This window comes from Scomber japonicus, chromosome 11 (genome assembly GCF_027409825.1).
Source record: "Scomber japonicus isolate fScoJap1 chromosome 11, fScoJap1.pri, whole genome shotgun sequence".
NCBI lineage: Eukaryota > Metazoa > Chordata > Actinopteri > Scombriformes > Scombridae > Scomber > Scomber japonicus.
Window position 1 is genome coordinate 21,268,958 of NC_070588.1, and position 21,943 is coordinate 21,290,900.

The 21,943-nt window shown below is 39.7% G+C and overlaps 1 protein-coding gene across 2 annotated transcripts in view; it reads right to left on the minus strand.

Moving 5' to 3' along the window:
* The window catches only part of mgat4a (alpha-1,3-mannosyl-glycoprotein 4-beta-N-acetylglucosaminyltransferase A), a 34,683-nt gene extending 13,556 nt beyond the window's left edge, over positions 1-21,127 (minus strand). Inside the window, exons 1-4 of one of the 2 annotated variants that reach the window (XM_053328963.1) lie at positions 20,764-21,127; positions 20,252-20,675; positions 6,621-6,788; positions 3,803-3,943 (exon numbers count right to left, since the gene is read on the minus strand). In XM_053328963.1, the coding sequence (XP_053184938.1) occupies positions 3,803-3,943; positions 6,621-6,788; positions 20,252-20,345 (403 nt within the window). In that variant the 5' untranslated portion in view covers positions 20,346-20,675; positions 20,764-21,127. Of the gene's footprint in view, positions 1-3,802; positions 3,944-6,620; positions 6,789-20,251 lie in introns of both variants that reach the window. The other variant, XM_053328962.1, reaches the window with a different exon arrangement.
* Positions 21,128-21,943: the final 816 nt, after the last annotated feature.

Here is a 21,943-nt window from a genome sequence, read left to right on the forward strand (position 1 = left end):
CAGTTTAGATTGATTCTGATTCACAAACATATGCATGGTGCTGAGAACTAAATTGGCCAGTGCACACGTGTTATGAATCCGGCTGTGATTTTGTAGAGAGTAAGAACATTTCTGCACACATATTAGTGAATGAGGCCCAATGTAATTTCCTACACTTTCACTCGTTTCTGGTTCCATGTTTTAAACTGTTACAAGGCTACTTAGTATGCAATGATATGCTGGAAACTTGAGGCACAGACAGGCGAACACTGGCTGCAAATTGAGTTACTTCAATAAGTCTCTGATGTTTAGATCAAAGTGTCATCTGAACACATGTTTTTGCACAAAGGAGTTAAATTGGTCAATTTACAATTTCGTTACAGATCCCCTCTAGACATGTTTTGAGATGTATATAAAAGTACAACTTACTGACACCTAAGGGGGCTAAATATCATATATTGCACCTTTAAATTTGAGTTCTGATCTAGAAATAGCGTAATGTCATAACTTTTTGTGTTTTTAAATGTTTAAGAATCCTCAAACTTTCTGATTATATCAAATGATTTTCAATGTGGGTTCAGGCTTCTGGACACTACTGTATGTGTGTGATATATTTATTGTATATGACCCACTGCCTCACACAGATCCCAAAACACCCATGTCTTGGGCATGGCTAAACAACAAAATTAATAATTATATTCCATTGTCACGATGAGAACATCAGGTTTGATGATTATCCTACGTACACACATTTGAAGCACCACACAGAGCTGATCTATGCAAAGCTCAGCAAGTTTGATATGCGTTGCTGTGTGCAGCAGTAAATTATTACCATGTCCTACTTTCTTTTTTCAGTGTTTCATTGTAGCGATCATGCAGCTGGTCAATCAGGGCACATAACTGGCACAAAACAGGGTTGTTTTTTTAATTTAAGGGAAATCAATGATGGATAAAAGGTTTGGCTTGTGTTTGTTTCCTGAAAATGTCTGCACTGAGGGTGAGGTTAATTATATACGAGGTTCCAGCACAGGTCAGCCATGTTTTGGGAAACAGGGGTTAACCACCTTTCCTTAGTTTCCACAGGAAGTAATTCATTTCAGATTAGATATTGCTGATTAAATTATTTAGATTTTTTTCAACTGAGATCACAACTTCAGTCATTCAAACAGACTCAATAATCAGCTAAATCAATCACATGTTGAGACCTATGCTAAAAAATGTACAAGCAATATTGCGCATGCGCACACACACGCACGCACACACACACACACGCACACACACACACACACACACACACACACACACACACACACACACACACACACGCACAAATAAAAAACAGCGGTTAGCCAAAAAGCTGACCTATTTTCACTTCCACTCAAAACAATCTGGCTGGCTAGTTAGACAAAGCTTTGGTTGAACTTTATTACCTATTCATTCAGACAGGAAGTCTTCATCCTTCCTCCATGAGTGGTTAGAAAGTGGCACATTGCAACTTTTGTGTTTTCTTATTTATTTCTTCAGTGCAGTAATCACAGCAGTACACACTCCTCCACAGACCTCATGTTTGTTTACAATTGTGGTCAAGGAAATGATCTGATTAGGTTTAAGTATCCTATATTGTTTCCATGAGGGCTGAAATTGATCCCCTCCAGTATGTAAAAGCACATGCTGGGTCAGGCGTTACAATTTGCATTCTTGCGTGAAGCATGTTTTTTAGCCTTGCTGCTGGTTAGTCAAGACTTCTTAATGAAGAGTGGTGGGATCAGGAGGCGACCGCATGAACCCTCATATGTATTAGCCCCTCACAACAAAGTCTTTGCATTGAGGAGAAAAGATGCAGCTGGCACCATTTGTAACGGAGCAACACATGACTGTTGGCCTGAGGAAAATGTAGACAGAGAAGCTGCCACAAAGACTGTAACACACAAGGGGAATTCCACATTGGGGAGAAAAAGGGGGAAAATTAGAGCTTCTACTACAACTGGTGGCAGTACAGATGCTGGTGTAGCGCCTGGCAACAAACAAAGTACTGACTGTCTTGAAGGGCACAAGTTAGCAGGCTGTCCGGTGGCTGAAGGCCATATACTGTATGTGTATGTGAACTAGCACTGCTGAATTACAATAATACTCTTGTTGAATTCTGTCTAAGAGGCCTCAGTCCAGTCTCACTCCATCCATTTCAGTCTCAGTCTGGGCTGTTTCTTCCCATAATCCTTGTTCAATTTAAAGTGGGAGGATGTCCTAATTTTCACAGCTAAAAATATCCCAGTGTCAGATATGCTTAGACCAGCAGAGAAACAAGAAGAAGAGTAAAAAAAAGAAGAAAAAAATGGAGACACAGACAATAAGTAAAGTAAAACCAAGCATTAAGAGCCCTGTTGGGGCACTGAGGCTAAAGTTGCAAGTGGCTAATCAAGTATGTCACAGGGCATATACAAAGTAACGCAGGGGTCAAAATTCTCTATGACAGCAATGAGTATCTGTGACCCATCACCACAGAGACCCACTCCCAGCAGCAGGGCCTCCAGCTTGGTTGAACGTTCCACTGAACAAAAATAGTGCATTTGTCTGTGGGAAGCAAGTGAGAAATCAAGTCCCACCCAGTGATAACAAGGAAGTATTCAGCAACAAACTCTGCATTATCAGTGCCTAGACATTCTTTACAGGATTTCTAAAAGAAAGCCAAAAAAGAGTCTTAAAAGCTTGTCTGCAGGTAACAGATACCTGCTCACCTGCCAGAAAAAACAGACAGACTGGCAGTGACTGAGAGATGGCAATGATAGACCTTGCATTTTTTTTCTTGTTTCCTGTGGGAATACCTTGTACTCATTGATCACTGGCCTTTGAAGAGATCAAGCAGGCCACAAGCCAGACACAAAAAACTCCTGCTTGTTCCCAACCTGTCCCTCCTTCCTTTCCTCTAATTTGTCTGGGGCCTCTATTTTTCCCGAAAGCCATTGTCATTAGGAATGTGGAAACACAATTTGAGCTGTTCAGCCCCTTAACTCACCTCCACTGCACCCCATATTCACTCGATAACTAGATAAGTAATCCTCTTAAAAGAGAACTTGATATAGCAGAGGTGATATTCACGAGGGGAGAACGAAAAAAAAAAAAACAAATAAAAATGAGGTTGCTGAAAGTATGTAAAAAAGAGTGGGATAATCTAGGTGAATGAAAAGGCTAATGACAGGTGGTCCTTTTTGTGAAAAGAAAAAAAGGTTTTTAGCATCTTTACGCTCTTGTGGAAAGAACCAGTACACAGACAACATATAAAAGTTACAATTCTGAATTTACTGAGGCCTACAGTATGCATTTTGTGATCATTAGCTCCCTCATTATATCCCTAGGCCTAGAGTAAAGTTTCTTTATATAGCACTTTTAAAAAGAGGGGCAAAGTGCTTTAAAGCTTCAATGAAAGGAGGGACAACAGGAATGCATTTGAACACATTGAGTGCAAAAACACATCAGAAAACAAAGCAGGACAGGGATTTGAAAGCTAAAGAAGGAAATTCCTGTTTGCGTGTAAAGTAAAAAGAAAAAAATTATAGACAGATTATAATAACTCTGTAATCTTGTCATAAAGATCTTATTGCACAGCTCAGTCCAGAGAGGATATGTGTTGTGAAGTAGTCACCAACTAAACATGTTGAGACATGATTCTCTCCCTGGTGGAATGAGGCTCTCTTGAGGTTTTACTGTGTTTGTGTGGGTCCAGTATTCTTATTATGAAGAAAGAGCCTCACAAATTAGTTAGTTCATTATAATGAATTTGGCGTGTGCGTGTGCGTGTGCGTGTTTATGTGTGTAAGCTACTCACCTCCTGTGCGGCCGAGACCAACTTGCACAGCGGGGTGCAGGCTGCCCTCATTGTTGAGAAGGTGAGGCAGGTGGTGGTAGATATTTGGCACCTGGAGAGGTTTCCTATTTGCTAGCTCCTTCAGCAGTTTCTGTGTCTCATCTAAATACAAGCACAGAGGAGCAAGTCAAGTTAAAAGTTTTATTGAAATTATACTGACTTTAAAAAACACAACTTGTCAACTTCAAAGTGGTTTTGTAGAACAGTGACACTATGGTAGAATTATTTAATGAAAAAAACGAACTATATACTGTCTTACCCACAGTAGTAAATAAACATTCTTTACTATAAAATTAGTATTTAGTGAACAAGTTCATTCACACTGTTTTTTATTTAATGCAGGGTTCTTGATGCCACTGCAGCCAAAAATAAGTAATAACTGAGTTTTTATTTTCCATTTGGGTGCACATGATATATGAGTCACTATTGCAAAGTGTCTGAAAATGTGTCATAACCATATAACTCTACTGACAGATAATCTTCAGTGTAATAATGAAACTAAACAGGACATGGAGCAGAGCTTAAAAAGTAAATTTCCATCTATAGGGGAGACCAGGTACAGTTGTAACACGGGACGGTTGTAACACCTCAAATTGCTCCAATCAGAAACCAGCTAGAGTGATGACACTCACTGTGCACATGCTCAGTTAGATTGTCTTCTTGCCCTCAAAAAAGGAGCCAAATCTGCAGCACTCAGGAGAATTTATCTACAAAAGTATGTTTTTGAGGTAAAAATTTAGATTTTTCTATCAGATTTTTTGTGGATACTGTCATGAGATCAAATATCTAAGAATTCAAACAGTTATTACTGAATTCACTGTTTTGTAAGCTAAAATAGAAATGGTTAACGTGTCTAGTCAGCAGTCACGCTCTATAGCATGAGGGAGAAACATGACTGGTGACACAGGGACAGTTGTAACGCCTTGTTACAACTGTCCATGTCATGCAGTGTCCTCACTTTTTGATGCACAAAAGCTAACCTTGACTAGCATAACATCAGCTAACTAAATAACTTCACCACAGCCAGCCAAACAGGAATGGTGAAATGTGATTGGTTGATGCTTCACTGTGTCTTATTACTTATTATTACTAGCTTAGGGTGGATTATTTGTACACACGCAGAGACAAGTGTCAGGTGTCAGAAGCATAGCTCCATGTTGCTGACTTCCATTGACATTGAATTGTAGCCTGTTGCCTTGCAACCGGTAGTGTGAATGCCTTCACAAGCCATGTTTGAAATGTCAAACATTTCTTTTAGTTTAATTTATATCTTTAAAAATCTAAATGCCCATATAAACTAGATTATATGCTTGTTCTAATTATTAAAAAGTTGTTAAGAGATGATAATAAGTTGCATGATAATAATCAGTGTAAACACTGGTTTGCGTTACAGCATGCCAAATATCAGACCACAAAGTCCCCCCACCCATGTTCTGTTGCCTGGTTAACTTTTTTTTTTGTCACACCACATTGTTTGTCACACACAAAGAATGTACAGTATAGTGAAATGCAAATGTGGTCTAATATGGACTACCAAGCCCCCCAACCCAATCCCCCTTACTCTTTTGTTGGGAATGTTGTCTTTTTTTGTTTGTTGTATTTCAGCCATGCTGTGTGCTGTTACAGGTATTCTGTTCTAATTATATGTTATGTTTGAGCTCCATAAGCCGTTATCTATGTGATCTAGTTCTGAGTCATGTTAAATTAAATGAAAAGGAGTTTTTTTAAATGTAATATGAAAGAGGTAACCATTATCTTAATTTTAACTAATTAACAATACCAATAACATAAATGCTAAGTAATATTTACCCTTTTGGTTGATTAATTATTTATTTCTTTATTATGTAGCCTTGTAGACATGTTACATCCGTCCCTGGCATGTGTTACAACTGTCCCTGTACACTGGGACGGTTGTAACATTGGAGTCACTGTCTTTAGATGCATTATGCAACCTGAATATATTTCTTAAAAGCACTTTAATACATTGTTTCTGTAGTTGACACATTAAAGTTTTTAATATAGCAAAATGGCTGTTCCAGTGTAAATGGTTTCTGATTTATTGGGAAAATTGCTAAAAGCGTTACAACCGTACCTGGTCTCCCCTACTTTAGAATTCCCCTCTAAAAACCACTGGGTTTTTTCACAAAAAAAAAAATTCAAGTACCTGGTTAGAAATTCTTAAAATAACATTTACTGCTACTTCATTGAATAATCAAGAATATGTGAATGTTTTTCATCTGCTAGACACACATCTCCAACACCACTATAAAGTCCAATTTCAGTGCATGTCCACCTGTTGTGATGTCACAAATCCTGCAGTTTTGTACATAACTTCAACTCTGGAATGAATATGAAAACAACCTTTTTGTGTCAAACTCTGCACACATATTATTCTGCACAGTGAAGTGGAATAACAATAATCAAAAGACATTTTTGAGTGCAGGGGGACTTTAAAATGAAAAAATGTAATTATCTGCTGTGCTAAGCAGTGAAATGATCCTCTGATTGGTGTGTTTCAGCCATCTGGATTCTATAACACCAATAATGGTTTTGAGGGCTGCCTTTGAAAGATTTAACATAAGTTTAAAAATCTTGTTTCTTTTCATTAGAAACAAGCTAGCTCTTAAAAGTACTTTTGCTCTAAAAGTAAGCAAAAACAAATTTCACAGACAAAACATCTGTTGAGCTTTAAATGCTGAAAAGCATTCATGTTTACTTGACAGTGTTTATGCTCAGATGGGCTCAATCAGTCTCAAGTTTGTTTGTTTGTGTCAGTTACCTGAGAAGTTTGTGAGGGCATCTTTGCTGCTGTTAGTCTCGGCAATGGCCCGTCTGAACTGCTCCAGAATGTTGTTGAGCTCAGACGAGCGCTGCAGCGTCCTGTGCTCTGCCACACGAAGGCGCTCTTTCAAGGCATGGAACTCCCGCTGATATGCTATCAGCTTCTCTATAAGATAATAACAGAACAGAAAGCAAATAAGGGTGTGTTAGCAGGTGGCAGCATTCTCTCTATACATTTCCGGTACATTCAAAAAAAAAAGAAAAAGAATGAAGGCCATCGTTTTCTACGACGTGGCCACAAATTAGTATTTCGTGCGCACGTTATAGTTATATTGTGGCCACAATTACATTTTTTTTTTGACCATGTCACCAGAGGGGCTTCGTTGTTTTCTCTAGGGAAAGGCACAAAGGCAAAATATACTGATATATTGACATATTGGGGCAACCAGTGGGCAGATCCAAAAACTAATAATGGTAAGAATAGAAAAGAGTGAGTCATTGTGATTAGGATTGCAGAAGTTTGGCTCTAACATAATCTGATCTCAGTTTTACATTTCATATCAATGAAAGCAGACACTAATAGTGCCATTTTAAGAGGCCGAGCTGAATAAGTCTGAAGACTTAATATAAAAAAAAAACCTCAATGATGCACCGGCAGCTTCACTGTACATTAGAAAGCAACTAAACCTTCAAGGGAAATCATACAACAAAGAGCACATTTTCAGCCACAGCGGCACAGAGCACTTTATTTGTCGTTTTGGAATTAGACCTATGTTAAAGTACTAAGGAGCACTAGTAATGGTAAACATTTGTGCTTAAGATGAACCACTGTTCTCCCAGCCAATGACTGTAAGTACAGTTCATGTTAAATATTCCTGAATCCAGATCCACACTAAAAAATAATCTTGTCTTATGGTAATGGATGGTAAATGGACTGTACTTATAGAGCGCCTTTCTAGTCTTTGCGACCACTCAAAGTGCTTTACATCACACAACTCATTCACCCATTCACACACATTCATACACTGATGGCAGGAGCTACCACGCCTGCTCATCAGGGGGGAATTTAATCATTCATTCACATTCATACACCGTTGGCGCAGCAACGGGGTTAAGTGTCTTGCCCAAGGACACATCGACATGTGGACTGGAGGAGCCGGGAATCGAACCGCCAATCTTGGAAGATGACCGCTCTACCTCCTGTGCCACAGCCGCCCCGGTCTACGGTCTACAAAAAGTAAGGAGTCAAATTTGCTTTATTTTCCACTTTAACCAGAGGGAAACTTTGATAGGACAGTGTAGTGTAGCAGTAGAATTGACTGAACACAACCACTGTTATAGGTGGTTACTGAAAGGTTACAGGAATACACATATGCCTGGGCTTCACTGCAAAGACACTCCTGCTATGGCAGTTTCTGAAACTTACTGGAGCTGTTTGAAGAAAAGTGAATTGAGTCTAGATCACAACCAGACCAGATTTCCCGACCAGGATTTCCCACATTGAAAAAATTATATTGGCAATAATGGCATGTTGTAACTAAAACTGACTTCTTCAGTTTGGAAGCGGTTTGTTGTAAAGTTCTGACGAAATGTGTCCTTGGTGAACCCTTATCAGGAAGCAGAAATGTTGTGGTGGGCTAAAGAAATAAGTTTCTGAAACTGTTTCTATGAAAAGTAGTTGTGGTTTGCTGGTGTGCTGATATCATGGGTGTAGTTAGTAAGTATTAAAAATTCTTACTGCTAACAATAATTAACTTGAAGTTGTTCTTTTCAATTCTCTTTTCTAGTTTACTATACATTATTTTAATAAGTGGTTTAAAGACCTGAAAATATGGCATGTTGCGACTTGTTTTTACTGTACTAACAAATCTCTGGTCGGTCTTAGCAGCACAGCTCTGCTTTAGTTCCAAAACTTTTGAGGTCACAGGGAGAATACAAAGAACATCCAGGTGTTAGGTAGGTTTGTAAGGTCTCTGATCTTCCTCTGCTGGTAGATTTATTGTGCTCTACTGAAAAGCTCTTCAATAAAACAATGAAAACCCAGACTCCCTTTATCTTCCCCTCTCCAGCAGTCTCTCTGACTGAGCTATTGTCCATCCGCTCTGCCGCAGCTTCTCTGTTTGGACAGAGCCATGTTGTTCTTACTGAATGTTGATCTCTAAGAAACACAGACAGACGCTGTCATTTGGCCCGGACCTCATGAAAAGGGGGCAGCTTCAAACTAAAACAGACTTTCATCTTCACTGCAGTCTCTTTGATTAAAGGACACAAGTTTGTTGAGATGAAACCACACCTGTACTCCCACTGTGCAAAGAAGCAACACAGAGCGCTTCACAGGAACTAATATGGGTAGATAAGCTTTCTATTTATAAATGTTTTTTACCGTATGTAGATGTATTTGGAGATGAGACTGTAGACTTGTGTTTGGTACTCAAGATGTACTTCCCCTCCTGTTCAACTAACTTTGACAGAGAGCTCAGATTTGAAAAAACTAACAAACAAAATTGAACAGTGAACCATTATTTTTTACACATCAAGTGGTGCCACTGTAAATAGTAATGGTAATAAAGTGAATTGGAAAAGCCTTTTAAAGCTGCTGGATGTCTGAATGAGTACACAAAATACATTAAACTATTAGACATACCTGAGGTCCAGAGTAAGTCTACGCAGTCTCATTACTCTGTGCTCTCTATCATCAGGAAGAGTGGGAGGAAAGGATGAAGCAGCTTTGCTCTGTATCTGAGCACACAGCCTCTCCTTTCTTTCCTGCATTCAATCACTTTCCTTAACACTGTCTCATCATCCCTGTGTTACACCATCTTTCACATTTCCTCATTTTTTTGTGTCCTACTTCACTCCTTCCTTTCTCTTTCCCTGTTTCCACAGACCCAGTGTCACCAGTCTTGTGATATTCAGCCTTGACGTGTCATCCTTGATTCCCTTGCTAAATGTATTTTATTTATTGATGAGATATGTGGAAGGAAAGGGGAGCCGGATGTAATAATGGTCACTCAAGAACTATGTTTAAAAACCATTTCCTGGCATCATCGCACACCTCTGGACTATAATGATAGAGATGCGTTATCCATAAAATCTTTCATTCTGCAAATCTAAAAGTTAATTCTTATCTACCAAACTTCACTTTTAGTTAGGAATGCACCGATTGAATAAATCACTTAATTAGTGGTCCTTCACTTTGTTATTCAGAAAAATGATGAGTGAGGCAAATTAATAAACATCACCCTTAATTTACACAGCAGCATGCATGTCATGTATTGAATTACAGAATATCAACTCACTTTTATTTAAGTTCTGCTCACCAAATGAATGATAAGAATTAGCTTTGCTTGCTGTTTGATATATTGTGGTGACACAGCGCTTGGTGCACAGGTGGGAGGAGGGGTGCGAACAGGTGGGAGGTTCATTCAAATGAAGCAGCACAAAGCGAAATCTTGTATTTTAGTTTATATTGGGTCACAGACATTGCGCTGAAAATAGACATTTCAGAACCACATCTGTGTAAATCTGCTGCTGCTTTGGTGATTTATCAAAAAGAGCTAAGCAAATATTTGTAATGACAGATAAATGTTTCAAATATGAATGAGTTATTTCAATTATACATAAATGGCTTCACAAAAAAAAACTTTTTTAAATTAAAAAATTTTCTTTATTTCTATCTTTATTATAGTAACTAACTGACGGAAAACTTGATGGATGCAGCTTTTGATTTGTTTGTTGAGTTTTCATCATGCTTAAATATGACTGCCTCAGCTGTTTCCGAGCAACGAGACCAACGACTGGCTCAGAGAATATTTAATAATCACCACCACACCTGCTAATCTGTATTCAAATTCATCCAGCCCTTTCACACTGTCCCACATACATGAACCTGAACCACATTTATCATAACCCTTGTGTGATTAAATAAGGTTTTAAATGAATGTCTAAATCTGCAGATCTCTCTCAAGACATTAGAGCAAGCTTGTATTTAGTAATGGCATACTGTAAGACTTGACCCGCTCTCTTTTGTTTGCTCATCATAAGTGATTTCTATATTCCTGTAACCATTTCAATACATCCATTGAACATTTTCCACAGAAAGAGGAAACGAGCTGACGCAACTCACATTATTGCAGATAACAGTCTACTACGGCATTAATGATGAAAGGTATATAGTGAAGCTGCCATATTTCAGCAGCCCGCCAATGGTGAGTGACCTAATTATTTTAAATCGCTAAAACATATCTTTACATGCATTTGGGCAAGTGGCAGGTGCTATTTTTATAAAAATCTGGTGACAAAATGTAAATGAGTTGACTTTGTGTAACACATATGTCATTCAAAAAGCAGAAGTGTTGCATTTCAAATATGAAAAGCTGAGGCTCACTCTTTTAGCAGCAAAGTCAACTTGAAAAGCTGAGCAGCAAATATAGAAGAAGACATCCACTGGTCGATCTATGTTATTAATCAAGAATATTAATTGTATTGAACATGACTGCACTCATTATGTCACGGTACTGCTTACTCATTTTTGTAAAAGCACCTAAAAGAACTGAAGACAGGATGTGAGAGAAGGCTGACAGTCGGCCTGAGCTGGCTTGACCATAATGATCTTTAAACTACATTCCTCTTAACTTCATGACTCAAGAGCGGATGAGGATGATCTCACTGCTGAGAAATACTTCTCAGGAATCAAACTCTGGACTCCCCTGAATGTTAAGAGGTTTATCAGTCAGCTCTTCACCTCATCAAAGGCCCTCACAGTGATCTCGTCCTTGACCTCTTTCTCTCCTGCTGATGCATGCTGCTGACGGCAGGTTCAGGAGTGCTGATTAGGGAATTGTGCGGCTTTCGAATGAGTGAGAAATTTGCAATACACACCCAATCATTTGCAGATGAGCGGTTTTACTACTGCAACACTTTTTTTAAAAGCTTTGAAATACACGACAGCCCTGTTGGACAATCACTCACAAATAATGCCAGACACAAGAACAGATGATTTCAACACCAGCTGTTCAGATGAAATTACATTTAAAAGGGTCAGTTATTCCAAATATTAAAATAAATAAATACATTTCACTCTCACCCTGCAGATACAGTGGAAATTGTTGTGTAATCACTGAAAAATGATGTCTGACACACTTTACAACAATGAGTTCCTCCAAAAATAAAGTCCCAGAACTACTTTCAGGCAGGCTTCCCCTTAAAAAGCGTCTGATACTGATTATTATGAACTGATTATTCTGAGTAGATGTGCTACTAAACATTATTTTCATTACTAACACATATGGTGATTATTTTCTCAATTAATTAATAAATGATTATGTCTATAAAAACATGTTTTGTTTAATATTCAGTTTAAAATAACATATGACAAAGACAAGCATCGTAACCTATGAAGAGCACACATGCAACTGTGTTCATCCCTGTCACATTGTGGCAGGAGCATATATCTAAAAACCTGTTTGTGAACGACATATCTTTAATCTGGCCTATCTGGAAGATGTGCTACAAAATAAATGTTGGGTGTCTTGACTTGGTCAAAAACTGGACATCAGAGGAGCTTTATTCATGGTATAGTGACTCAACTACTTTGGACTAATAGGATGGAGAGGGTGAATTACATTATCAAATCATCTGAGGTTTCACATTGTTAGTTCAGACTTTTATTAAATACCTTAAAGCTGTAAAAGAATGATAACTTTATATCATAACTTAAACTGCTTTAGTTTCCCAAAATTTAGCAAGAATTGGATAAAAGTGCCTAAAGCAAAGAATCCATCCAACATCTCTGAGAACTGAAAAATAGTAAGTGCTGTAGCTGTTAATCAATGAAGGTGCATTTGTGAGGCTTTTATAAAGTAGTGATTAGATTAATCCATTTATAGATATTTCAGTTTATTTGATGCCATTTTCTTTGTATATAGCCCATTTTTACTTTCTATTTACAAAAACATATGTAAAGTTTAGTGTTCGGCCTGAATGACCTGCGTTAAATTACATTAACACAAGTTCTTAGTCATCCTCCTTAAGCTGCACTCTACTTAAAACACAGAATCAGGCACTTTGCCAGAAGTCCCATTTGTCAGAATACTTTTTATCCTAATTTTGATCTCAGCAGACTGTCTCTGTACACTGACAGAAAACCAATTTACCTCAAAAGCACTTCCACTTTTACTCCCATTATACTGTAACATCAGCAGCCTTAAGAGACCGTTAACAGTCCTTCAACTTGTGTGGTTAGCTGAAAATGTACCGTGTCATTTAGCCTTTTCTTTTCTTCCAGACATGCAGCTACAGATTCCACCTGCTACACATATGAATTAGATGAACACCCATGCATAACATGTGTTCATTCATTATGCATGTATGAAGACCCTCCAGTGGTGCACCTGCCGGGCACGTGGCCCCACGCTGCAGCTGCTACATGCAACACAAAGCATTTCAACAGGCCGTTATCACTTAAACAGACCAGATGGTACCAAACATGAGCTTGGGATTATTAGGAGGAAAAATAAGAATGGTTATAAGGTGTTGGTTTTGCTGCCATAAACCTCCTGCAGCACTCATCTTCACACAGGAAAAGAAGGGCACACTCACAGAGAATCAGTACTGCACATGCACAGAGTAGTGGTATTGATTTTGGTGGTATTTTCCTGAAGGAAAGTGCAAGCAGATCCATGGGTAGGCAAATGATACTCCCTGGGCAGTTCCTTGTACTTTGCAAGAGGCAGCCCATTTTCTTGCAACGGACAACAAAAACATGTCACTTCAGAAATAAGTGAAAGGGTTCTGGGGTCACAGAGTCAAGTAATAAGAGAAAAGCATGAGTAATATTTGTCCTGTTGGCAACTTTCCAACACAGATTCTTAATTGTGCCTTCTCACCAGGAGTTCATTGTTTCTCCTGACCTCCTGACTTCCGCTACTGAGCTGTAAGTCATGACGAGACCCTGCAGCTTGCCGTGTCTCATTGTGGCGGGGCAAGCTGACAGAGCTGAGAGCGAGACCCTACTCCACTTACTTCCACTCCTCTAGCTCCACTTGGCCATCACTCTATTTTGGAAATTTCCCTTTCACAGATGTCACCAATCCATACTTTAATGAGCGCTCCGAGTCTACTACAAAAGCTATTTTAAGGGCTGTAACGATTGGCTGATCCAACAATTAGCTGATTCACAGAAAATAACCAGAAGCTCCTTTTGAATACAAGTCTAATTAATTCAGTAATTCAATCTTTTAAAGACAATTCAGTTTTCAAGAAGGTTCAAGCAACTCAAATGTGAGGATTTGGTGTTTTTTCTTCATATAATGATGATAGCCTACATGATGGTGAATTTAAGTTTTACACTCTTGGTCAGCAAAAAACATCCAATTTGATAATGGACTTGGACATTTGATTAAAATTGTTCATGTTAAAGACAAAACAAATAAGCCCATATTCAAATAGGACAAAATAAGAGTCATGAAAGTCATTTTGATACTTGAAATGGAACATTATAGCACTGCTATTTGGTCTCAATGCTTAACTTTCCCACTCCTTTTCTTTTTAAATGTGTACTTCTATAACAATACAATGACGACATGCGGATGAAACAACACCCACACACATACATGCTCGTTTATACAGTGAGCTCCTGCCACAGATTCGTCAACGAGCACAGTCTTTCCTCCCAGACATGGAAGAAAAATTGTGCGCCGTCGGGGAATTTTGCCCAGAAGTAGAGAGGGAACACGGACGGATGGATGAATGAATGAACAGCAGTGTGGGATACAGGATGTGAGCAGGAGCACGAGGAGGGAATCAAACTCATTTAAAGGCACAAAATATTCCCCTTATTTGCCCTCTGAGACTAGGGACTACAGATGAGAACTTGCTCTGAGCTAACTCTGGTACACTGATGTTTCAAACCGTACATGATCTCCTAAAATAAAAAAAGAGAAAAAGAAAAGAAAAACGTAAGATTCCCGCAGGCAGTGAAGTAAATCAGCATGGTGTAAAACAGTGAGCTGCTGCCTGATATTTATAAGTGATATTATAAATGTATGGTTACAGGCACATCCAGTACCCCACACAGAGTCGTCACCGTCAGTCTACAGTCGTGTGTCAGGATAATAACAACCAACCCCCTCTGTCCCTGTTGTGGTGGAGAAGGCGCATGCCGTTCTCCCGGCCCACCCTGAACAGCTCTCCACTCTCCCCTCATTCCTCTCCTCCATCTGCCTTCCTGCTCCTCCTTCATATGTCATGTTCTCTGTACAGGGGTGTGTTACACAACCGGCCAGTCATACGTCTCTATCACAGCCTGTTGGTTGGTTTGTTTGTTTAGGACGCACAGAGCAGGATGTAAAACCCCAGCTGAGATGCATACTCTGACTGTGCTGTATACGTGTCCAAAGAACACTCCTAAAACCTGAATTATGTCACTAAATATGTTGTTATGAATAATAGTGAAATATTAGTGTGCATAGGGTTACGGTTAGTTAGTAACATAGTCAATGATGATTATAAGTGACAAACAGATGCAGGTTCCTGTTTATGATGGGTGAGGTCTCTCTGGGAGGAAGGGAAGTGTATATGCGCATGACTAAGCATGATACAAATCACAACCCACCTCAGGCTCTTCTTATCCTATCCCTCTTTTTTTAAGATTTTAGACAGCCATTCTCTTTTTCTCTTCCTCCTGCTGGGCCACTTAGGATTTGTCTGGCAGACTTCGCTCCCTCACGCTGGAGACAAACTAAATATATAAGCTCAACATACGACCAGACAGTACAAATGAGGAAGAATGTCTCCCGTTCTCGCTAATAAACTGTGTATCTGGCTTAGCACCGTCCAACCCTTTACTGCAATCACTTGTGCTATTTTTGGCCCATTGTGTTTGGACTGATGAGATGATGGAAGAAAACCATGCCCTGAAACGGCGAGGAAGAGGGAAAGAAGGCGAAGAGGAAGTCAAATTTGCAAAAAGAAGAGTGTTTTGTGCCTCGTTGCTCTTTTTATATCTATTAAAACCTGAAAAACCTCAGAGCTGTTGTAAACCGAGGCTGGAAATGAGAGAAAGTCATGATGTTACTCACAATAGCAATAATATGAAAATACAATGACAATTATATCAGAAGTAAAACTATGTGCAACGTGTTAATACACAGATATTTCACCTTTAACAAATATTAAACCTCCTGCGATTTGAAAACTGCGATATTGATATAATTTCATTGTTGAGCCCTATTATCGAGACACACTGAGACTTCCCATAAACCCACTTATCACACAGAGGAGGCTTAATCTTATCTATCCTTTCACTCATGAAGCCGAACCGTGGTGGCGAGACGCTGAACGTGCGCCGTCAGGTTCAAATGAACACCCATAACACCAGATCACATGATAAGTTTGCTTTAAGAAGTCCCTCATACCCCCCTTTGACCTGTGAGAGACTGGTTTCCCTGACTATGCACCTCACTCCTGGAATGAAAAACAAACTGAGGTAAACACATTATTCCTGAGAGATTTTAAAGCTCTACTTAAATATCTTCAGAATATTTTTGAATGCTTGAGTGAATGTTTTTGTGTTGTCCTAGATATGTAATTTATTCTCAAGTTATCACTGATAAACAACACTCAAACAAAAACAAGTGGGATATACTGGCAACAAATCTAACTTTAACTTAAACATGTCCGTAAAGGGGGAATTTGTCCCCGCCCTCACCTCAAGGCCTTACACCCACATTAATCTTGCTCGTCATTCTTATTGATATCGACTTGAGCCGCAGCCACAGAGATACCAGAGAGGAATCTCTCGCTAGGGGGCGGGTCAAGCCCTGACAGAGAAGTACACATCCTGGAGAGTCATTCAACATGAAGTGTTTATACAGCTGATGGGCACAGCGCTCATTCACAGCGGTCAAGTGACCAACGACAAGACAAGCTGTCAAAAGCAAAGGCTTAGGCAAAAATAAAAATAAAAATAAAAAACGTTGCCCAAGATTACCTCCCTAGCACCACTACCCCCTAAAACGACCACAAACGGTGTCTTTAAGCTGCAATAATTGAGGCGCGAGCCTGAATGTAACCATGATTTCCACATGTAACAAACAGTTAGAGCAGGTTCTGTAAATGTTCATTTCCACAACGACTGAGGACAAGTACACTTTAAAAACACCCACGCTGGGCAGCATCATGAGAGGAGAAGCCAGCTATAACTGTAGGGAGAAATGACAAGAAAAGAGGATTAAAGTTACAGGAAACATTAGGGTATTCAGCTTTACAGAAAACACTTAGACGGATTGAAGTCCAGGAACAACAGAGATATGGGCGTTTCAATTAGTTGCAAATAAAATTCTAACAACAGAGACTCTTTATCAGTCCTCACAGTTAGAAAGTGAGCCAGGACATCACTATTACCTAACCCTAACGACAAATGCACATCAAAGATGGCACCCAGGTGAGAACAGGGTCCCTATTTGAACCGAGTCCCCAGGAAGTGTGCCAGGTTTTGAAGCCAATTAGACATAGTGGCCAAACAACAGAATTACAACTTCCAACTCCACCTCGGGCCCTGAAAGCATCTTTCACCACACAAAATCATGGGAGAAGAAGCAGAAGAAGATTGTTTTAAGCATCATATCCCTCCGCAAATTACCTTCAACATCAGATTTTGATCTATCCGGTCGGATAAAATTTAGAAAGTCTACAAATGCTGCATGAATTATTTTATCACCATTAAGCCAGCAGAAATCAGTAGTACACATGCTGTGTGGGCCCCAAAGATCAGAAAACGTGAGCAATATCAGCGTAATATCTCTACAGCTGGAAGTGGCTTCAGAGAGAGCTCCGTCTTGCTGTATCCACCTCTCTTTATTTATACATCCATGGTTTGGACCAACAACAGAGACAACTAACAGTGCTTCAAGATATTTCAAAGAACTGATGCCAATACACCTGTTAAAGGAGCAGTGTGTATAGTGAGAGAGTATAGTGGCATCTACCAGAACAGACTTGGCAGAAATGTAATATAATATTCATAAGTATGTTTTAATTAATGTATTATCACCTGAAAATAAGAATAGTTGGGTTTTTATAACCTCAGAAAGTCTTTTACATCTACAGAGGAAGCAGGTCCTCTGCCATGTTTCTACAGTAGCCCCAAACAGACAAACCAGGGTGGGGTTTTGCAGCCACCGTCAATTCTTCTTCATACTTAGAATGGCAGAGAGAAGAGAGCGGAGTTAGCTGGCTGCAAACTGTAACCTCCCGGTGCAACACCACTACATCCTGCTTACTGAACCTTTAACATTTTCTGCACACATGAAAGTGTGCACGTGTGAATAATCAATTTTTATGTAGAACTTTTGGGAGGAGGTGTTCAGAGTCGACATCTGACCGAAACACTGTTTATTTTTCTCCCTTCCCCAGAATATATTTATATATAACAATTAACTTAACAATGAATGAGACTTTCCAACAAAAAATGACTTATGTGTTATTTTTTTAAAAGGATTTTATATCTTTATTTCAAGATTTTTAATGGGTGTGTGTGCGTGTGTGTGTGTGTGTTGCTGCATTATATGATTTAATTGCTCTGCTAGGGATAACAAAACTTTTTAGTGGCCTCCAAACAAACTAATACTACTCAGAGTTTATGGTATAAACCAATACACCAACTTTACAAGATCATAAAACCAAGAGGTTGGTTGTTTGGAATACTATGCTGCTCAATTCGCTGAAACTTAAGAAAACTGTTCACACAATGTTAACTCAAGCAAATGAAGAAAACACCAGATAAATAGGCTGCACGTAGGAAAGAATTAAGAAACATAATTTGATAAAAACGCACTAAGAACAATGCTCCATATACAGAAAACACTAGTCCAGCCAACACAACAGAATTTTACAGGGGTCAATAAAAACTTATGAATATGCCAAACATTCATCAACTGTGTTTCAAGATTAGCTAACATCAATTTTATTACAGAGACATTAGCTACACAGCTACTATTATGAGCACTTTGCTAATTGATAGCATGTTCATCTGCTTCTAACACTATGGTGCTGTTGTATAGGACACACAGGCTTATTATACTTGTTTGTACTTTCTGTGTTTGCAGCATGTGTTGTCAAATTGTTAAATGTTAAGTGACAGCACATAGGCAGCATGCAAATGAAGATGTTTTCTTCATTTGTTTGTGTATTTGCTTTTTGTGTGAAGCTCTCTACATGTGCTCACAGGCCTTATCTGCTGAAGTCAAACTGACAAGTCATAGTAGGAAAAGCACAGGTATAAAGTATAAAATGAATGGTGTTGTGTCTTACTGGGATACTTGAACAATAAAGAGTCTTCGACAGTTTTATTAGTGACACCTGTGCTTTTCTCACTGTCTGCTGTAAAAATGGCTTCATGGCCATGCTCGGTAGGCTGTATAACTGTTTAGGTTATGAAAACAAAAGCATGTTGGAAATCCTGAAAGATAAGTATTTCAGGTCACACTGCATGTCAAATGCACACGTCACATGTTTCTCCTTGTTGATCAGTAGGAGCAAGGAGAGCCTTTCACAACACACTACAATCTTCTCAACTGCAGGGACAACTGTGAGGTGCAGCTAAGAGGGTATAGATCAGATGATAGCACGGAAACTAAGAGTCAACGTATCATGTTTATAATTTGTGATAATAATCTCAGTCTGATCTCAATATCTCTATTCTGAATAAAGACCTACTACTTTGTATCAACAGGTGCAGCGGACAGAAAAGAGGACATCATCACTTGACCTTTGCTTATCACACGCACACTTTCAAACCATGGACCAGTACCTGCCTTCTCAAGTGGTGACGATGGCTGGACTGCATATACAAAAAAACTATTTCATCAAGCTGATAAGCACCACTGTAATCTCCATAAGAAACCTTGGCTTGGAATTTATCTCAATGCTGCAATTATTTACACTCTGCTGATAACAAGTTACCAAGGTCCAGCACAGACTACGCCAACCCTGGCCAAGTAAGCACTCAGACCTTACATACTGCTGAAACACAGGGATACTTGTGCTATAAGGCTGAGCCCAGACAAGGAGTGCACAAATATGGTTCATGTTAAGATGAAAGACCTCTATGTTCCTGCAGGAGGGGGGAATGGCACTGGATGGTGTGATCATCGAGGAGTGCTGTGCTGCCTACCGGGGACATACTAAATTACCTCTAACTGATTGAGCCTGGATGGAAACAGAACAGCTTGCCAATGAGCAATGATCTGCGAGGAGAGATGAGATCTGACTACATAGCTGCCATGCCGTCGAGATTGTGAAAACGCAGACATAGATGGCAATGGTGACAATTATTACCAGTTTTAAAAACCAGTTTTGTAAACCGGTTTAAAAATGTGACTAATTACAGCAGGTTGAGTAGAGTGTAGGTTTCACCACGACGATGCCTGTTGTTCATACCAATGTACTGAATAGTAACCCGACGGGTCTGAGGTGAACGGCAACACCTGCTGTCCGACGACATGCTGCTGCTGCTGCTGCTGCCGCTGCTGGACCCACGTCAGCTAGTCTGCCCGTATGTGAACCAGGCCTTACCAGACACCTTATAGTCGTGTGGTAGGGTCGTCACAACCAAAGTGATCAGCTTACCTTTGCCATTCTGCCACGCTGTGTACCAGGACAGGCTGAGGAAAGACGTGAAGAAAATAATCGCAGTGGCCACAGTTCCATTTCTGAGCCTCATCTCATTTCAGCGATGCCGCTCCTCGGCTGAGTGTCGGGGACCCCGGAGCTGCCGCTGCCTCCCTCCCCTCCCTCCTTCCTTCCTTCCTTTTCTCTCTCTCTCTCTCTCTCTCTCTCCCTGCTTGCCTTCAGGGTGTTGAGACGTGCTTAGGCTCAGGCATATGGGGCGTCAAACGGTAAAAAAAAATCGTTCCAGTTCACACGGCCGGAGGAGGGCAGAGCTCGGAGGTGCCCCTCGGTGTCGGTGCGTCTTTCCTTCCCGTTGTTCGGAGGGCTGTAACCGGCTCCTCCTGAACCGTCCTACCGCGATCAGTCACGAGTCAACCGTCTTCTGCGATGAGACAGATTACATGGTCGGTTAAGAAAGAACAAGCTAGCTGCCGATACAATCCATCTTCATTTTACAGCCTACAAGTTACCAGAAGGAGGCATTTTTCAGTGTGTGTCGGTGGATCCTCTGGGATAGGCTGCTCGGAGTCTGACGGACAGGCTACGCCTTAAACCACGTTGATTCTGCTTCAACAGGCAACAGATGAAGACGAGAAATAGGCAGCGTGCTGCTAACAGTCGTCACATGAGCCTAATGTTACCTCCTCCGTGAAGCCAGAGTTTTACTTCTCATGTTAGCCGGTCGACCTGCTGACTGTGGTATATTGTTAGCCAGTTAGCTACCAGGCTAACATTAAGTTGAAACTCTGCCGCAGATGAAAAATATAAATAGAATAAAAACGACAGTTGACTACTGGTTTTCTATGAGGTGTTTCACACTTTGCGGCTGTCCACTTCGGTTATCAAATGAATTAATGGTGACAGTCCACTATCAAATATTACCGTTTGACCGTTAACGTTTAAAACTAACGGAACAGTCTCGTTTACCTGACCTGTCAGTTAAATCGGTGTGCACGAGCGGGTTTTCCGGTGCCAACTTTTCAAAATAAGGCAGTTATACATTTGGTGCAGCATACGGTTTGTCTTTCATCAGCTGGAGTCTTTCTACACCGAATGATGGCATGTTTTCTAGGGCGTAGTAGTTGAGTTTAACATTGGTGGGTTAGGGTTATCGGAAACCTGACAGATGCGTTAATGGTTTGAACAGAGATATGTCATAAATTAACTGCACTGCAAAACATTCACAAATATATTTTATTCTACTAAAAAACATACATTTGTAAAGGAAAACACATTTTAATGAACTGAAAATGTCAAATATCAATTCTTTGATTGCAGGCCTAATCATCCAGTTTTGTAGATAAATAACATGAGAAGAATATTGATCAAAATTTGAATTCAGGTTTCCTGAATACATTTTCTTTTCCTAGTTGTATCTTATGCCTCAATGAACAGACACAGATACGGGAAAAGGTTAAGGTGAAAGGCAAAAACAGCATAAAAAATGTTAACATATAAACCAACTTGTTTTTATTCTCAAGTGTGATATCCTTCCACATATTCACTAATTAACATTTCCACTAACTGGCTGATATGACTGTGCTCTGTCCCCTGACTTCAGTGTCTCTCAGTCTGACACGAGCAGCAACAATCCCAACTCAAAGTCCACTTTTCCAGAGCTTTTAATTTCGTCACACAGTCTTCATCAGA